This window comes from Lichenostomus cassidix, chromosome 2, assembly GCF_008360975.1.
Source record: "Lichenostomus cassidix isolate B80296 chromosome 2, HeHo_3.0, whole genome shotgun sequence".
Taxonomy (NCBI): domain Eukaryota; kingdom Metazoa; phylum Chordata; class Aves; order Passeriformes; family Meliphagidae; genus Lichenostomus; species Lichenostomus cassidix.
Window position 1 is genome coordinate 115,516,845 of NC_139482.1, and position 17,692 is coordinate 115,534,536.

Sequence of the window (17,692 nt, forward strand, 5' to 3'; positions counted from 1 at the left end):
ACCACTTCACTTGCTTATCACTGGCACATTTGTATTACTTTAAAAAGATTACATAGTACCCTGCTTTGCATGATCTAGAGGAAGTTTTTCTGAAACAGGCACGTTAAATTGCTTTAAAACTGTAAAGCCAAAGTAAGTGAAAAATCATTTGTTTTAAAAACAAGTTAAAATATCAGCCTGCAACCACTAGTGTTAAAACCTGAATGTCAACTTCATATAGGAAACCAATACAAACTTAAGCAAAGCAGGCACCGCAATAAACAATTTCATATAATTTTAATAGTAATTTGTTTGAGTACATTATTCATGTTTTAAAAGGATAGCTCAATTTCAGCTTTTGATACCTGATACAAACTACAGGACACAATTATAAACTGCCCTTTCTATACCACTAACTTCATGATAGCAGACAGAATTCACACACATTGAAAGTATTTTTGGAACAACTGTCATAAAACAGTTTCACAAGAAAAAGATTCAAATTTGCAAAACTACATTATATACTTCAATTTCTCAAGGAATAGAAGACATTAAATTCTAACTTCCAATTAGTCTTTAATATATTCAGTATTACATTAGAAATACATAATCACAGTTTCCCACTTCCATAGAAGGCCCACCTTAAAAACTAAAACAAATTTAGAACAGCCCTTGTGATATGATTGTCATATTAAATAAATGATTGAAGACTTAGTTTGAAAACAGACAAATCAGTGGGAATAAACCATATGACAGAGTGGCTTCTGAATACAACAGATGTTAGCTAACTTAGAAATAAATGTTTCTGTAGAATTTTCAAGCACTTATAAATTGTTTTTCTTTGAACAAATAAAAAGAACCTATCTGAGATATCAGTGAATCACAAAATAAGTCATTTATTAAAATTATATTTCACAAGAGAATTATCATTGTCATATCTATATTAAGGATTAACATATAAATATGTATTTACAAAATGCAGTCATGCTAGAACACTTTATAATCAAGGCTGTTACAAAATGCTTCAGTTAATGTTTGCTAGAAAGACAAATGTTATAGTGTTAACAGTAGAGATTATTACACTTAAGCTTTGTAAGTTTTGTGCACAAAATGCACAAATTGAAGCACACACAGAAACCAACTACACAACCACAGATACATCTTTTACTCTACATATTTACACACCTGTGTCATACTTGTCATCCTGTCACAAAAATGGAAAAATTATTGAAAGGCTTTCAACTACTGAAACAGCATTGCATGCCTAACTTTAGTTCAATCTTTATAGTGTCCATTTGGGAGGTTCCCTTCAATGCCACAAATTCTTGTTATATTAAGACTGATGATTTCATGGATATTTTTGAAAGCCAATCAAATTAGTCTCTCAGTCACTGGTTCTGTAAATCCAAAATAACACAAGTCTTTTTTCCCTGAACCCCTTCATTCTGTGACGTACCATCAACATCATCTGCAGCTTCGCTCTCTTCTTCTTCTAGTATTTCAAAAGGAGTCAATACATCATAGAGAAATGAGAGAAAGCCATAAAACCAATCAGAGCTTTCCTCTGCTAAAATATTAAGGACTTCCTCAAGGGAATCAATATTTTCATTACTGCCATCTTTGGTCAGGCCTATACAAGAATAGAGGAAAGAGAGAGAGAGGGAAGGGGAAAAAAGAGACAGCAGTTAGGTGGAAAGAGGAAACTGTAAAAGGAGGATCTGTGAAAGACATCTCTTGTCACAGACAGAAGTCTTTACAGGAATGCTAACTAGGAAATAGAAAGATGTTAATAAAGTTGAATCTTTCCAACACAGACTACAATTTGGGCAATAAACATGCAAAACATTATGCTAGAATCTTACTAAAAAAAAAGAAGAAAAAAAGCAGTAGCTTTGCTTTCCCTTCTTCCTAGTCCTAAAACTACACCCATTTATATTCAGGTTTTTTTGCTACAGCATTCACCTTTAGACAATTTTTTATCAGTAATCTTCTACTACTTTAAAATCACTCAATTTGCCTTTTTGATTTTTTTAACCATCATGTTCAAATTTGAGAGCTTGTAACTGATGGCCAAGAGTAACATTTAAAAGCAAAGAGTATAAAAACAAACTTGTCACAGACACACTGTTAAGGATAACACTCTACCATGCAGAACTTTGATTTTGCTTAGAAGTGAGGATTCTAATTGTTGGGGGTGTAATTTTGCAGTTTGTTTGCTTGTTTGGGTTTTTTAACATGCTTCTCAATCGTTTTTTTCTATGATAGATCTTCTATATGATATGCTAGATCCTCGGGAATTATTTCCCCACCTGAAGATATACAGAACACTAGATAAAAATGAATAGGTAGCCAATACAGGGTATAAGTTTTGTTATACAGAAAATTTAAAGCAGAGCCAAGAGCTAAGGTAGAGATGACCAGAACAACAAAGAAAGAGCTCATCACTGCTAAACTCCCTAATATTAGAAGTTACTATTTTATGTTACAAGACCCCCTGATCTAACTGGCATTTATAAAGTACACATAAGCCATGGCTAATGCTTGTTACCCTCCTGGGGTTTTTTTTGTTTTGTGGTTTGGGTTTTGTTTATTTTTTGTTTTGTTTTGGTGTGGTGGGTTGCTTTCTTTTTTTTTTTTTTTGAGGGGTTTTTTTGTGGGGAGGGGCTGTTGCTTAGGTTTGGGTTTTTTAATTAAAATCATTGTTTTACAGTTGTTACTAAAAAACATTTCAACTTTTCCATTCTAGGAAAAGCAGAACAGAATGACCAGGCAACAACAAACAATTACTGGTAAGCTTTAAAGCTGCAGAGGGAAGGATTTCCCCCACTTCTAACCAGAACAAACCTTCATTTGTGTTGGAAGGACAAGCAGAAAAGTGAGCTAAAGGTGAAGACAGATTGTTGAAACATAAAATTAAGTGAACATGTTACACATGCAGATTACAAAGCAGTATTAGATGCAGGTTAATGAAACATTCAAGATAGAGAAGTTCATGGCAGAGACATTTAACACATTTCAACATGTTTTTCTTACAGCACATAGTGAAAGTATCAATGATAATTCTGAGGAAATTTCCAAGTCCATGATATTCCACATCCTTGTACCTGGATGTCCAGAACCTCTACTTGAGTGACCAGCCATTCTCTTTAACTTTTCACTGGATAGCCCAAAGGTTTAAAAATGACAGATTGAATCCAGGAGGCAATCAAGGTATTACAAATATCCCTCTCCAACTTCTTCCATGGCTTAGTTCTATAAAAATTAAATTTTATAAACAACTTTATGCACAGTAGTCAGTTGTCATTGTAATTTGCTTTTAAAATTTGGATCAAGCAAGATGTAAAGACAAAGTAAGGATATTTATTGAAGAATGAAATCTCAATTTAAGAATTGAAACTTGAATCTAAAAATCCTAAAAGTACAATCTAAGTTATAATTACAGAATTATAAATACTTTTGTCATTCTAGTCTGTCAGAACCTTGTATAAAAACAAAAAGAAAATAAAAAAACCACAAAAACCACAAAAAATCCCCCACAAAAAACCCCACACTACTCCCAAAAGACCTGAGGCTTTAGAAGTCATTTCTGTAAGCACGTGCAGAATCATATAGATGTCCCCTGTTCTTGCTTTAAGTCAAGAATAAGAGTTTTGGGCAATTATCTTCATAAAATGGAGTACAGCAGCATATTTTCTTTGAAAATACTAGGACACCAAAAGGAACCACAGAAACTGGAAAAATGTGTCATACAGTCTTTGTCAAAAAACCACCAAGCAACCAAACCTTACACCCTTTCTTTAATAATTCTGTGCAAAGACTATCCAAGATGAAGATAACGGCCTTTGAATTGAACAAGAACAAAAAAAAACAAAACAAAACAAAACAAAAACCACAAAAACCCCTCAGACAATACTTCAGTCTGAGTAAAGAAAAAACCACAGTATTTCATACGTTTATCTTTTTTTCTAAGAAACAGTACAAAAAAACCCCCAACTAATTAACACTGTTTTTCAACCTCATTCACCCCCATAATCAAGGAGAACTGCTTTTCAAAGTAAAAACTGATCTCACAGAAGCATTTGAACAAGTATCTGAAAATGGTGACAGAACCAGAGCTGCCCAAGCAGGCAGCCATACCCTGCTAAAGCAGGGACTCACACGGTGCAGCCACTTTACTTCATGAGAAGTCTTAACATCACAATTTAAATCCAAGTGAATGAAGGAGTCCAAGTATTTAGTTTTTCAACAGCTACCACAAGCAGTGGGGCAAAGGACTTCCTTATATGCATTTAACAAGACAAAGCCTTTCTTCTCCTGCAAACATCTCTTTTTATGAGAATGAGCACAAGCCAGCCTTTAATATTTGAAAATACTACAGCAGAACATGAGAAAATCAGGGAAGGGCATGAAACTTAGCCTGAACAGCTGAACCGTGCAAAAGCATTCTTTTAACGCCTGTTATCCCACTACAGATTTTCTGAATGTGCAATCTCAGTGTGACTGCCTGCAAACATATTTTTCTGCTGTAGGTGAACCAGGGGAAGTTTTTTTATTTGGATTAGACTGCTTAGTACCTTTTGACTGCTGATACACTAGGATGGGGTTTTTCCATTTTTTGCGGACTACTCTGAACTAAATGCACAAGAACAATAAAGTGATTGTTTTCTGTTGCTACAGTTCCAAAACTGCATTAACTACTGCAATCATTTAAGGAGAATTTCACAGGATATTGCTTGTTGAAAGGGACTGAAGTACAAAAGAAAATTGTGTAAACAGAACCTCACAAATATCTATGAAAAAGACAAAATCTGAATGATAATGGCAGACTAGCTTCAACAAGTTCACATTTCCACCACAGATAATTTTTGTATAAATGCTGCAATATTCCATAAAAACTTAGGGTTGGTTGACTGAAGGGGGTGTAGGTGGTTTGGGTTTTTTTTGTTTTTTTACTTCTCTTACAATGACAGTAGGGGAAGAGGGAAGGAACAAACTTCTCGCACACCCTTTTTAAAAGTACACAAGTCCTTCAAGAGAACTTAGTCATGGAACCTCCTTTGATTCCAACAAATAAAAATAACAGATTCTATCATACCTTACACAAAAAAGAAATAAAATAATACATTTTAATTCTTCTATTTAGGTATGGCCAAGTAGTACAGACAACTATTAAATTATCAGCTACTAAATAATTATTTGAAATACAAAATAAACTAATGCCAATAGAAGCATTTATCAAAATTAGATTAACTTAAAAGATATTTATCAGTAATATGAAATTCCATCTTGAAATTTGTAGTGAAAACTAAAGGTTATGGAAGTGAACAACATTAAACCACTGTGCATGTCACAACTTCAATATAAAATACTAGTGCTTTAACAGCAAAAAGAACAGGAAAGAAAAAAGCATATGAATTCCTATCATTAAATATCAAACTGCAGTAACTCCTTTTGTAGCAGAGAAACCACTTGCTGTTACGGCAGTCTGACCCAGAAAAAAAATCCCAGAAAGTAGTAAGTCTTCATATACAGCATATGTACTATCAAAATCCTCCTAGAGAGAAGGAGCTTTGCATTCAATATTCAGAAAGTTGCCTTAATGCAGTTGAATATAGGCTTACTATACCATTTCCTTTACTACAAAGACTTAATTCTGGAAGACAAATTCCTTAAGAGGGAATCCAGTCTTCTAGCTTCTGCATCAATGAAATAATTTTGGTCTGCACTGTGGTGCTCTTTTTTTATTTCATATTAAATTTTAAATACAAGCAAGCACAGTAACTTACAGGGAAGTTCAGTTAATAATATAATATGCTATTTACTAGAAAAAAATTTATTTTCATATTCATAATTTTAGTGTCACAAAACTGAAAAATTGGTAATTTCTTCCATACTGCAAAAATTATTCTCAAATTTAAATCACACTAAATCCTATTTCTGAGCAACTTTTCAAAAATAATAAAAATAAATTTTGATCTGTGACCTTTTAATGTCACGTTTGAAGTATAAAGTTTAAATGCATGATAAGACAAGCTTAGAATAGAAACACTTTCATGCACTGGCAGAACTCCCAGCTGTATCAGGCTGCATACAATAGAGATGTAACACAGCAGCAGAATGTTTCTGGCTGTATATGACTGTCAAGAAAAAGATATCCACTTTCTACACACTACAGAATAGACAAAGAAAGACCAGGATTATAACTATACCACGTATTATCTTAGTCACCAGTTATAATTAACACCCAATCTGTAGCTCTGAAGCCATTCAGAGTGCTGGAGATTCTTTGGACTGACTCTCACATTCACACAACTGTAAACTGATTCAGTTGATTACATGGGTTTTCCATAAACCATGAACAGATTAAACAAATGAACACACATCCTCCCAAAGACTTGCTAATTTCTCCAGATAAAAGTAGGGGAAAAAAATTATGATAAACTGATTTTTAAGGAGTATGAATTTCAAACAGCAAACCGTAACATCCTAATGTATTACTGATAACCTTGACTAGCTTGATACATTCCATTTTGTCCTCTGCTCAAGCTATCAGTTACTATGCTGGGGGTTTTGTTGTTTTGTTCATTTGTTTAATTTGACAGGTTTGCGTGCTCAGCATAGGTTTAAATTGGAACAAACCAACTAAAGAAAAGTGAATCAAGTAAACTTTCTACCATCAGGTATACAAGATTATCTATCCAATCCTTGACTCTAAAGTGAAGAAGGCAGTGCTTTAAAAGATGTAGGTAAAGAACAATATCATAAAGCATGTCTAGTGACTGAAATGTCCCTTTGAAGATGTACAGTGAGCAGAAAGACATTCTCACAAATTACAAGGAACAGAAACCTAAACCCAGTGTTTCAATGTCAGAGAAGAAGAATTCATGTCATGTGCTATTTCTGAAGGGCAAAGAAAATGAACAGACTTGTGGAGAATTCAGAATAGAGGAAAGACAGTACAAATATACACTACACAAACAGTTATCTAAGAAGTACAAAGGCACATTTATAGTCATTTTCAAGTGGACCTGGCTGAATGTTAACATAAACAATGTTTTCACTCTTGAAGCATCTTGGGTTCTGCATCTGATAAATTAATTAATAATCACAACCATTTTTCAACATTCAATACAGCAGCATCAACCACCTAATTTCAAAATCACCCTGTAAGTAATTAAATGCTTTCCACTAAATTGCTGCATTAGAAGAAAAAGAAGAAAAATTTCTATGTGGTACACACCCAATTCTACAACTTGCATTAAGAAAAAACCCATCACAATTAAATCAATATAAGTTTTAAAGCTAGGAAAAAACCCCAAACAAACCAGAAATATTGTTTTGACTTAAAAAAACAAAACCAAACATGATCACACCAACTAAATTATATAGATTGTTCCACCTGTATTTGTACTTGCCTAGCAATACTTTAGCATCTTCCACATCAAAATCTCCATCTCCATCAGCATCATATATCCCAAGCTTGCCTAGAAGTGCAAAGAGAGGAAGAAAAGACAATTAGGGATTTGGCCATTTGTTTCCAGCACAATGTGCAATGGTTGACTGTTAATGCTAAGTGGTTATCATATGTTTTTTAACCGTAATATGTTTTTTAGCCGTAATCTTCTTAAACACATTTTAACTTTCCCGGGAAATATTACAAATATTTCAAGTATCTTTCTGTATTTCCCGGACTTGAGACCAAACACGACTTTGTCTTTTTCTCTGCACATTTATTTGGCAGCCTGCAGATTTAAAACAAATTTGTAATTATGTATTTGACGTGGACATGCTTTGCTCAAAATAAAATTTAAGTTCACAAGAAACATACAACATGTTCGAGGGAAAACAATAAAACAAAAATTAATAAAATAATCACCATTTGTTTTCTGATTACATGCTTCCTGCAATTCTAAATTCTCTGAAAAGAGATACGTGTATAGGTATATAATTTTTCATGCCAAGTTAATAGAAAGTAACTTGTCCTTTCCCAGACAAAGGAAAACCATTCATCAGTTTTACTAAGAATTCTATAACCTTTCATGCAGACAAAAAAAGTTGTCCATACTTTCATATACGACTAATAAATCAGTTTTCTCACTTTTTGTTTTTGAAACTGCAACTCTATCAGCCCTAAGTATATACAAAAGGAGAACTCAGTTTCTATTAAAAGAGCATTTTCAGTATAGAATTGTGCTATCCAGGATTTGAAGTGTCCTGGGACCACCAAACAAGTAGAGAGTTATCTAATTATAGGCTTGATAAAATTCAGACACAACTTTCAACAGGATCAAACTCTGCAGAGTTTGCAGAACTCTGTGTCCTTATAGTTTGACAGTTTACTACACTTGTCATTCTCTAAATGGAGGCAGAACTTTCCTGCTATCAAAACAAATAAAATATAGTTCTTAATATGGTACTTAGAAAATCAGAAAACAGTTTTGTGGAAGAAAAAATTCAGACTTGGGTCTAGAATAGACAAAAATATGTCCATCACCATTGTGTGGAAGCAACCCATTAGAAAGGAGCCGTATCAGTTTATGGACAAACACAGCAGACTGGTGCAAAAATGTAACTCTCTAGAAATAAGAATTATATTATCTTCAAAACCATGAAGAATGAGACAGATGAGAAATGACTGAGCTTCATGTCATTGCAGAAGAAGAGTAATTCTTAAAAATAATTAAACCCATAATCAAGTAAACCAAAATTTTCAGCCAAGGGACTGTAAAGCAAGATTACTTCTCTAATATCCTACCTTGTAGGACTTCTGACAAGTTATAACGGAAATCCTTTGCTTTGGCTGCATGCATGGTAAAAATACAAAAAACATTATTTGCATTACTAGACCCAATTAAGTTTCAAACCAGATGCTTCTCTTAAAAAAACCCCAAAAAAATCAGTCCAGATCAAAAAAATCATGTACCAACAGATTTGTAAATTTTGTAAAGCCACCAGTTGCAAAAGTGCATGTTGAATCCTACAACATCAGGGGCAACAGCTATGGACACACATCTTGAAATGTGAGATATTAATGTGCAGCCTTTAATATTATATTAACAGTACTATCTAAAATTGTCATATTGAGACAAAATTATCACTGCTATAAGCTTAAAACTGAGGTCATTCAACATCTCATTTGTGAGAGGATAACTGATCAGTTGTCCTGACCCTACAGGCACCACAGTCCGTCAGAGCAGAGCTAACATTAGCTCCCCACTTTCAACCACTGCCGGGAGTTTCTGAGAGCTTAAATTCAAACTGCATATTTAGCTGACTTCTCAAATGAACTACAGTATACATGTTACAAAGAGATCCTGCAGGATGTTCATACCCTTTTATGAGAATCCCATTTTAACATCATAATAGTGTTCAGCATTAACATATGGTTTGAACTACACTGCCTATTCTTTTCATGTAGGTCATTTGCAAACACTGCAGTAGACAAATCATCTATCTACAAATATAAAATGGCATTCATTTAATGCATATCATAATATTATTACAAAGATCTTGAGATTTAAAATTCTTACCTAGAACTTCTTCATAATCTACAAGCTCAAACCAGACAACTGCTACTGATGTCCAAACTCCCAGCAAAGCAATTACCATAAACCAGGTGAAAAATGAGCTTCCAGAGAAGCCTTCTTTCTTTCCATTCTTGCTTCCTCCATGTTTAGTCTCTGTTAAAATAAGACAAGAAGGAAAAATGGATGTAAGAATTAGAATATTATTAACAAGGATACAATTATTAAAAGTTGTTGCTTATGACTACACAGAACACAAGACATTTAAGCAACAATTTTTTGTAAGTTTTGTTGTTGTTGTGGCGATTTTGGGTTGATTTTTTTTTTAAACTTCACCACCTTCACTTGCTTTTCATTTCACTGTGAATTACCTTGAGAAGCTTGATCATTACCTAAGCAAAAGCCTCATAACCAGCCAAACACCAAAAGCCCCCATCTAATTTGTCTTACAACTTAGTTAGGAATTCTGCCTCGACCTCCCCCTTTGATGTGTATTTACACAGAGCTTCACATTTTTGAGATGCTTTGCATTTGTTCCCCGCAGTTCCCAGACTGCCAGCAGAGGACACTATGGCCACCAGAAAAGCTTTCCAAAAGAAGCATTTCTCCGAAAACGAGTTTCAAATAGCTTGAGTTGAAATAGCTCACAGAACCAACATGACAATTCAAATTGCCTAAGAAAACACTAAAACCTGGACTATGTTAAAGATAAGACTCCAAATTCAGATCCTTTACCAACTAAAACCATCTTCCCTGACGCTTAGAAATTCACTCCATACTAAATAACTCTAGAATTCCAATCCTATGGAACATACAAGTAAAAGGATGGAACACAGATACAACACAAATCACAATTTCATTTACAACTGTGCCTATGGAAAGAAAATGTATATTAAAAGTTACATGTAGTTGTAAACAAATGACTGGGAAAGACAGACCTTGACCTAGCATATGTGTAGCAAGTTTCAAATGGGCATCATCACTAGAGAAGACATAAATGCTTGGTCTGTTGTTTTAGGAGTACTTTGAAGAAAGAGGGACATATAGGAAATAAATATGTACCCAAAAACATGCCTGTCTTTGTCCTTCCTCCAAAGCTCAAGTCTGTGTCCTTCCTCCAAAGCTCAAGGTCTGTTCTTCTGTCCCCTGACATTACTGCTGCAAGGGTGGCACTTGGCTGCAGTTTCATGCCCATTTGTCTATTCCATTTCACTCTAAGAACCAACTTTTGCCTGTTCAGCCACATGCAGGCTCAGTTATTGAAGCAAAACTATTTCTTACATGTTTTAAAGAATGTTTCAAGAATCTTTGTCATAAATATTATTATAAGGTAAGGAGTTATCTTTATCACACTGAGTACAAGTCATCTTTGATGTATTTACCAATACTGATCTTAGAAAAAGACAAAAAATACTCTCAGAAATTATGTATAAACACAATTGTTTTTTACAATAAATGGCGTAGCTCTGAAAGATAAGTAATAAGACATGGGTGACTGACTTATTTTTGTAGCAGGAACTATATATAAGTACTTTCTGACCCTGCTTGCCATCAGGTTTACAGCTGTAATAAAATACTCATTTATTACATTCATTGTGCTATATACTGAGTTCAGACCAATAAAAAAAACCACTGACCCACATCAACTCTTACTCAACTCAGCATTTTATTGAAGAATTCTTTTATTAAGACTACTCCCTTCATAGATCAAACACCAACTATTTAGTTTCTTTCTTACATTAAACACAAATGCCCAATAATATTCAGAAAGAAACTGAGACAACTTAGCCTCACATCAGGCATATAGAATTTCTACTTTCCTACATATTTGCGGGGTCCATATACACAGCTCATTGTAACATCTCTCTTGTGGGAAATGTATAGGTAGCCTGAAAACTGAGGGACAGACAAGCAGCATCTGCATTAAGAAATACACACAACTGTATGAAAATTATTTACAGTACTCTTGAGCTGGTAATGTTAATATTGAGAAATAAACAACTACAACATGTAACAGCAGGGCTTCACTACACCTGTGTATCAAGGCAGCCAATGAAAGGTTTGTATATATTTAAAATTAAATCCTTAGGTTAAAAACGATTTCAAAGATTCCAGATTGCAACTTGGTTCTAGAGCAAAGAGCAAAGAGGATCTTACTGCCTTTCACACTCATTTGCCTTACTGTTTTCTACCATTTACTGCTAGTTGCCTCTGAAGAAGGAAGGTTTACATATCAGCAGAACAGGAAAATGAAAAAAAAAGATAACTTATTTAAGTAATCAAGCAGAGCTATTCATATTTTTTCCAGTATAAAAGATTGCTTCATGCAAATTCCTCAAAAACAGATTCTGCTACAATAATGTAGTTCACAATAATCACAAAGATATATTTTTACGCTGTGGTTTTCTACCTTATAGCAAAATCATTTAAAAAACTCTTGAATCACAACTCAACCATGGCAGCTTGATCACGCAACTCTTTTATATAAACGGAGGTTATGTAACAAAAAATTTACCTATGATCTGCACAAATAATGCTACATACAGGGTCAGAACAAAACACTGCGAGGACTGAAGCCGGCTCAGAGCTCATTCTAAACAGTTAATTCTCAACTCAAGCCCTTTCCCTGCACATGCTGCCAGCCATGCCAGAAGTAGGTCACTTGCCATATCTGGTAAGCCTGTGCTTACACCACCAGATGTCTTTATGCAGATATCAGAAAGTCTTAAAGCACAGTCTATTGCTCAACAGCAAATCTATAAAATCTTACACCTCACTTGGTACTCACTAAGTCACATCTAGCTAAAAATGTATGAAAACCTTTTTACTTCAGCTTACCTTCAAGACACCTAGCAATTTTACATACTACAAAAATAACTTTGAAGTCAGATATCTGAAGGCAAAACAATGTCTCCTATGCTAACGTATGCTCTATTAGGCAAAAAATTACAATTACTATTATCCACATGGCATAAACTGATGGAATACCTCTAATCCAGAGAACATGTAATCAAAGAGACCAGAGGCAGCCTGTAACACAGACTAGAACAGCAAACTGGCAAGACAGCATACAACAGTAAGCCATACAGCAGTTATTTTTCTGATTATAAAATCAGACATAACTGGTAATAGCAAGTACACATTTTCCATTTGCTCACAAAAAAAGGTTAGGATTATACCTGTGTCGTCAGCCATAACATTAGAGCTCGATTTCCACCAACTGAGCGAGTGTGTCAGTATTTCCAAAAATTAATGCTGAAGGCAGAATAAGAAATATCCTCACTGTAGTCTTGCAACAGGAGCAAACAAGTTTCCTAAAGCCAGCTCAGCTGGAACCCGAAACTGGACCCAAGAGAAACCTCTCCTCCAAATCTATTTTTAGAGCAGTTATCCTCAGGAGCCAAATGCTTTTCAGAACTCATATGGCAATCTAGTTCTGACGACAATGAAATTCACTTACTCCTCTAAACAGAGCATCCTGGGTAGTTGATCCTTTCCCCTCCCCTTAATCCTCCAACATCAAAAACAACAGCGAATGAAACCGAGCACATTGTACTGTAGTACTTTTGCTGCGATTTATGCCACAGTGCCTGAGCTCTGAGGACATTAAAATCCATGTGCATAAGCTGAAACACAAGTCTGGACACAAAGCTTGCCTGCTTGCATTTGCTAAGCTGGCCCTCATCCAAGAAACTTTCTCCATGTTGGCACTCCTCTACCAGGCTCCCTGAGTATCCTGCAGAGACTGCTCATTTGAAACTTGCTCACTACTTTAAGAAAAAAGAGCCAACTAATTTCTATAATGTAGTTTTGAGTCTTCTAAAAGAATTACTTGAAACCAACCTCATGCATTCTTGCCAAAGAATTTTCATATCAGAACTGTACACATTGCATTTGCTTCTGGCAGACCCCTTCCAGAAAGGGCTAACACTAACTCATCTCACACACCTCCCTCCCTTAAATTCTCACAACATGCACAGTCTGTACAGTTTAAAGCTAGTATAAATGATTAATCACCAATACATTGTCTTCTTAAGGACCAGAAAAAAAGGAAAAACCCATTAATACACTTTTCAATTTTTTTTTACATCTTCAATTTTAGCAAACTATTCTTTTCCCATTCTTTATCAAAAAAAAAGCCAGCTCCCTTTAGGTGGAAGTCAGAAACAAACTAATTTCTCATTCAGTACAACCCTAGTAGAACCCATAGAGTCTAGCACTCTGCCTTCTATCTCTTCTGTCTAGCTGTCAGGTAGATGGAGTGAACAGAAGAATGATACAGCTACTTTGAAAAACAACACATACCTCCTGTGCTTTTAACATCTAGCAACTAATTACCAAATGCAATTCCCAACAGTTCAAAGGAGAAAAACTGAGAAACAGCACTAAAGCCTAAGACTTTTCCAATGAATGGAAAGGAATTACAGGCAGTTGATTCTATAACTAGTGAATCTTTTAAATATCTTTAAAGCCACTTGTATACATTAAACAGATCAGATGCTTTAAGAAAGACCTCCTGACTAGTAATTTTGAATAATGTAAGTGATGCAGAAGCAATTAAGAGCAAATCAGGGGCAAAAATTACAGAGTGAAAGCAACCGAGCATGGAGAAATCAAAATTATTAAGGAAAATAATTTTACATGCAATGATACGTTTTCTGTTGTATATAAACCATACAGTATTTTCACAGGCATCAGATTAGGCAACTCATTGCAACTTTACTTCAGGTGCACTTGCATTTGCAGACACCACATCTTACTACAAGTGTATTCATAAAGCATTTAACTGCTGCTGAGAACCTCCAGTCCATTAATACATATTTTAGGGGGATTAGTCTGAACTAGAACTTACCAGCTGAATGCCCATAATTATTTCAGAACACCTTTTTGCATCTTTCAGTCAGACCTAAGTGAGCACATTCTATTCAGGGACAACAAGCACAAAGCTTGTAAGTGAGCTGAGAGAATCAGGAAATTAATTTCAAATGTACACTCCAAATCTGAACTTACTTATATATGTAGACCTTTAGCCAAGTACCCACAGCTTTAAAAGTCAATTGATTGCAAGAATGACAAACATCTTCCATCCTGAAAAGGGAGGCTATTATGGACCTCAAATAGGGAAACTTTTCAAACTCATCAGAAGGCAAAAAGACCAAAAGAGAGATGAACCAAGGATAGCTCAAAATACTAAATTATATAATTTTGGTTAGTTTTACGAAAGGCAAAGATTGAGTTGAAAACATATCTACTTACAATTCAAGATTAGGATAGCCAAGTCACCAGTGCAGACTTCTTACAGTGTCACATTTCTACTGTGTCCAAATGCTGTGACTGCTTGGTCTTTTTCAAGCAATTCAAATTGCTACACTAACAAAGTTACTATTCTTCACCTGATTTATACAGCCGAAATTTAAGAGCTAGTTTCAAGTTAGTTGTACTAACTAATACAGTCTATTTATTTTAATTAATTTTACAAAAGCATAATTGACAACTAAGACAAGCAGCATTAGTTACACCTCTAGATCACTACCAAAGTGCAAGCAAAGAAGTTTAGAGGGGAAAAAAGTAGTCAATTATGAACACAAAATGTCAGGCTTCAAATCATCAAGCTAAGGTTTTGTAATGTGTATAATTATTTCCCACAAAGGTGAATAGGAAGTAATATGGAAGAAATTATGGTTTATCACTTGAGGATAAGGGGGCACACAAGCAGGCAATTACTAGAAATTAAAAATACACACTAAAAGGAAAATCAATAAAACATTAACCTCAAAGAAATAACTAAAAACCATATTTCCAAAGTAAAATCTATCAATCAGCTAGATTACAGGGAGACTTTAGAGCAAGTTGCTTTAAGAACAAAATGCAGTGTGATAAAAAGCAGATACGGGAGAGAATTAAAAAGCTAAAATAAAGTACAAAAGAACCACCATATCACCAGTAGAACAGAACTAACTAGCACAAGAGCAAAGAAAGAAAGCAATCTCTACTTCATGAGCATGGCCTCCAACTGCTTGAAATTTTTGCCAAACTATCTTTTCCAATATGATTAATGATAAAGCAACTGTTACAATCCATTTCCAGTAATAGAACTGCAGGTAATTATTTTAAAATGATTTTACACAGTTTTTTGGGTTGAGTCACTAACAAGTATTTTGACTGAAGTATCTCAGAAAATTCACAGCCTTCTCTGTTGATACTATTTTCCCCTTTCTATTAAAGTACAAGATATTTTTGGCTCTCACTGCTGAGAGACAGGTCATGTAAGCGTATACACACACATAAACTTTGTGTAATATGTATTTTATAATTGACTTAATAAGCACATATTGAACTGTTGCATTCTAAGATGTCCCTACACCATAATGATTCCAAGTGCTATCCTGAAATAAAAATTATTTTCATCTTCTATTTTTATTCAGTGTTATTCTACATCAAGGGTAAAATAATACACTTTCAATGGAAAAATCTCTGCTTTTATGAACTCTATTTATTTTTTAAAGGGAGACAGTTACTGTTTTCTCTGTGTTTACTTTACAGATGGAACAGAGATTATTACTAAAATACTTATGATATCATTCATTAAATATTCCAACCGTAAATTTTCACCAATATCCACACTCAGAAATGTTTGTTTTACAAACAATCATGGCAGCAGGGTCTTTAGAGGTAAGATCTAAAATTTAAGGTAAAGGTTTATTTTCAATAAATTCAATAAAAATTCTTTGCAATAGAAAATTGATTTTTCCTTTTAGTTTCTAAGAAATTTTCTTTAGCACTACAACCTTAAGGAAAATTAGGAGGGGGAGGAATCAACTTTTTTAATTATTTTATCATCAAAAACTAGATCCCTGGTCTGAACTTTGTATAACATAGACTATATGGTTATAAAGATATCTCTGCATGCTATCAAAAGACTTTAATAATCTAGATCAGAAACTTACTGACTAGGAATAGGGAAACAGATGGAACAGAAAAAGCATTAGCTTGAAAGGAAACACAAAGACCAGAATGTAAATTTCAAATAAAAATTAACTAAATGGAATGCAATGTTGGCTCTCCTGCAGACACTTAACAGATTTTTACATCAGTATTTGAGTAACTTTTCCTTATTTCACATATAGTCAATCCAAACATAAACCTTTATGGTCCTTAATTTTCAATCCCTAAAATATTTTTCATAGTAAAATATCCTACTATACAAACAATTGTAGAACATAAATACTGAAAGCAAGAGCAAAGTCATAAATTCAGGATTAGACAACAAAGCAGGCTGATTGTGGAGATGCTGGGAATGGCCAACTGGAGGGGAAAAAACAAATAAATGGGGAAAAAATGGATGCATCACAAAATATGCAAAAAACCTCTAGGATCATAAGCACCCTGCAGAACTTCCCTAGTGAAAGGAAGCTCCTCCCTTCAAGAGATGAAGTGACTCCATTGAAAGATCTCCTTGAACTCCACACTTAGGATGGGAAAGACCAGACTCAGTTCTCTCCTCTAGGGAACACTTCTTTGTAGTTCTAAAATACACTTTTAAGTACACCCAAAGGTATAAGAATGCAGCCATTTTAGTTCCCCAAGAATCAGATCTGCAGTTCTATTATCTGAAAATATGCTTCAAGTAAAATAGACACATATAGGTTTTAACCTGTTTTATATTCAGTTAAAGACGTAGTCAATAACCCCATTTCTGAACAAAAGCTGCTATATTTCAAGGTGCTTTTAAGCCTAGAGATAACGTTCTGATTCACAAGAAGCAAAATATTTAAAAGTTTTTCAGTTGCAAGGTAAGGTAATTTGCTAGTAAGTCAGAATTAATTATTCTTCAGAAAAAAGAAAAACCAAAACACAAGTAAGGTTATCACCTGGCTGACTGGTGTTAAGCACCATTCCCAAGGTGGGGTTTTTTTAAAATTTATTTATTTTTCAGTAGTTACATTTTTTTCTTGACTGTAAACAAATTGCTTTCCATTTACGTGATTCTTCTAAGACATACATGCAAATCAAAAATAATAACATTTATTCACAAGAAATCTACTTAAAAACCCCATCACGATAATGGCTGTCTTCAGGGTTGTTGGTTGCTTGGGCTTTTTTAAAAACCTAAGGATTTGTCTCTAAAATAGTCACAAATAAAAGGAGAAATTTATTGAGAAATTCTGTCCTAGGAGGCTGCCCAGTTT

General features: G+C 34.3%; 1 protein-coding gene across 10 annotated transcripts in view; it reads right to left on the minus strand.

Annotated features, from left to right (window-relative positions):
- ASPH (aspartate beta-hydroxylase) overlaps positions 1-17,692 on the minus strand; it is a 112,123-nt gene that overhangs the window by 86,012 nt on the left and 8,419 nt on the right. For 7 of the 10 annotated variants that reach the window (XM_085052915.1, XM_085052914.1, XM_085052912.1 and 4 more), the window contains 3 exons: positions 9,510-9,659; positions 8,735-8,779; positions 7,395-7,463 (listed from right to left, as the gene is read on the minus strand). In XM_085052915.1, the coding sequence (XP_084909041.1) occupies positions 7,395-7,463; positions 8,735-8,779; positions 9,510-9,659 (264 nt within the window). Of the gene's footprint in view, positions 1-7,394; positions 7,464-8,734; positions 8,780-9,509; positions 9,660-12,018; positions 12,175-12,682; positions 13,026-17,692 lie in introns of those variants that run through there. The other 3 variants (XM_085052913.1, XM_085052919.1, XM_085052916.1) reach the window with 3 other exon arrangements.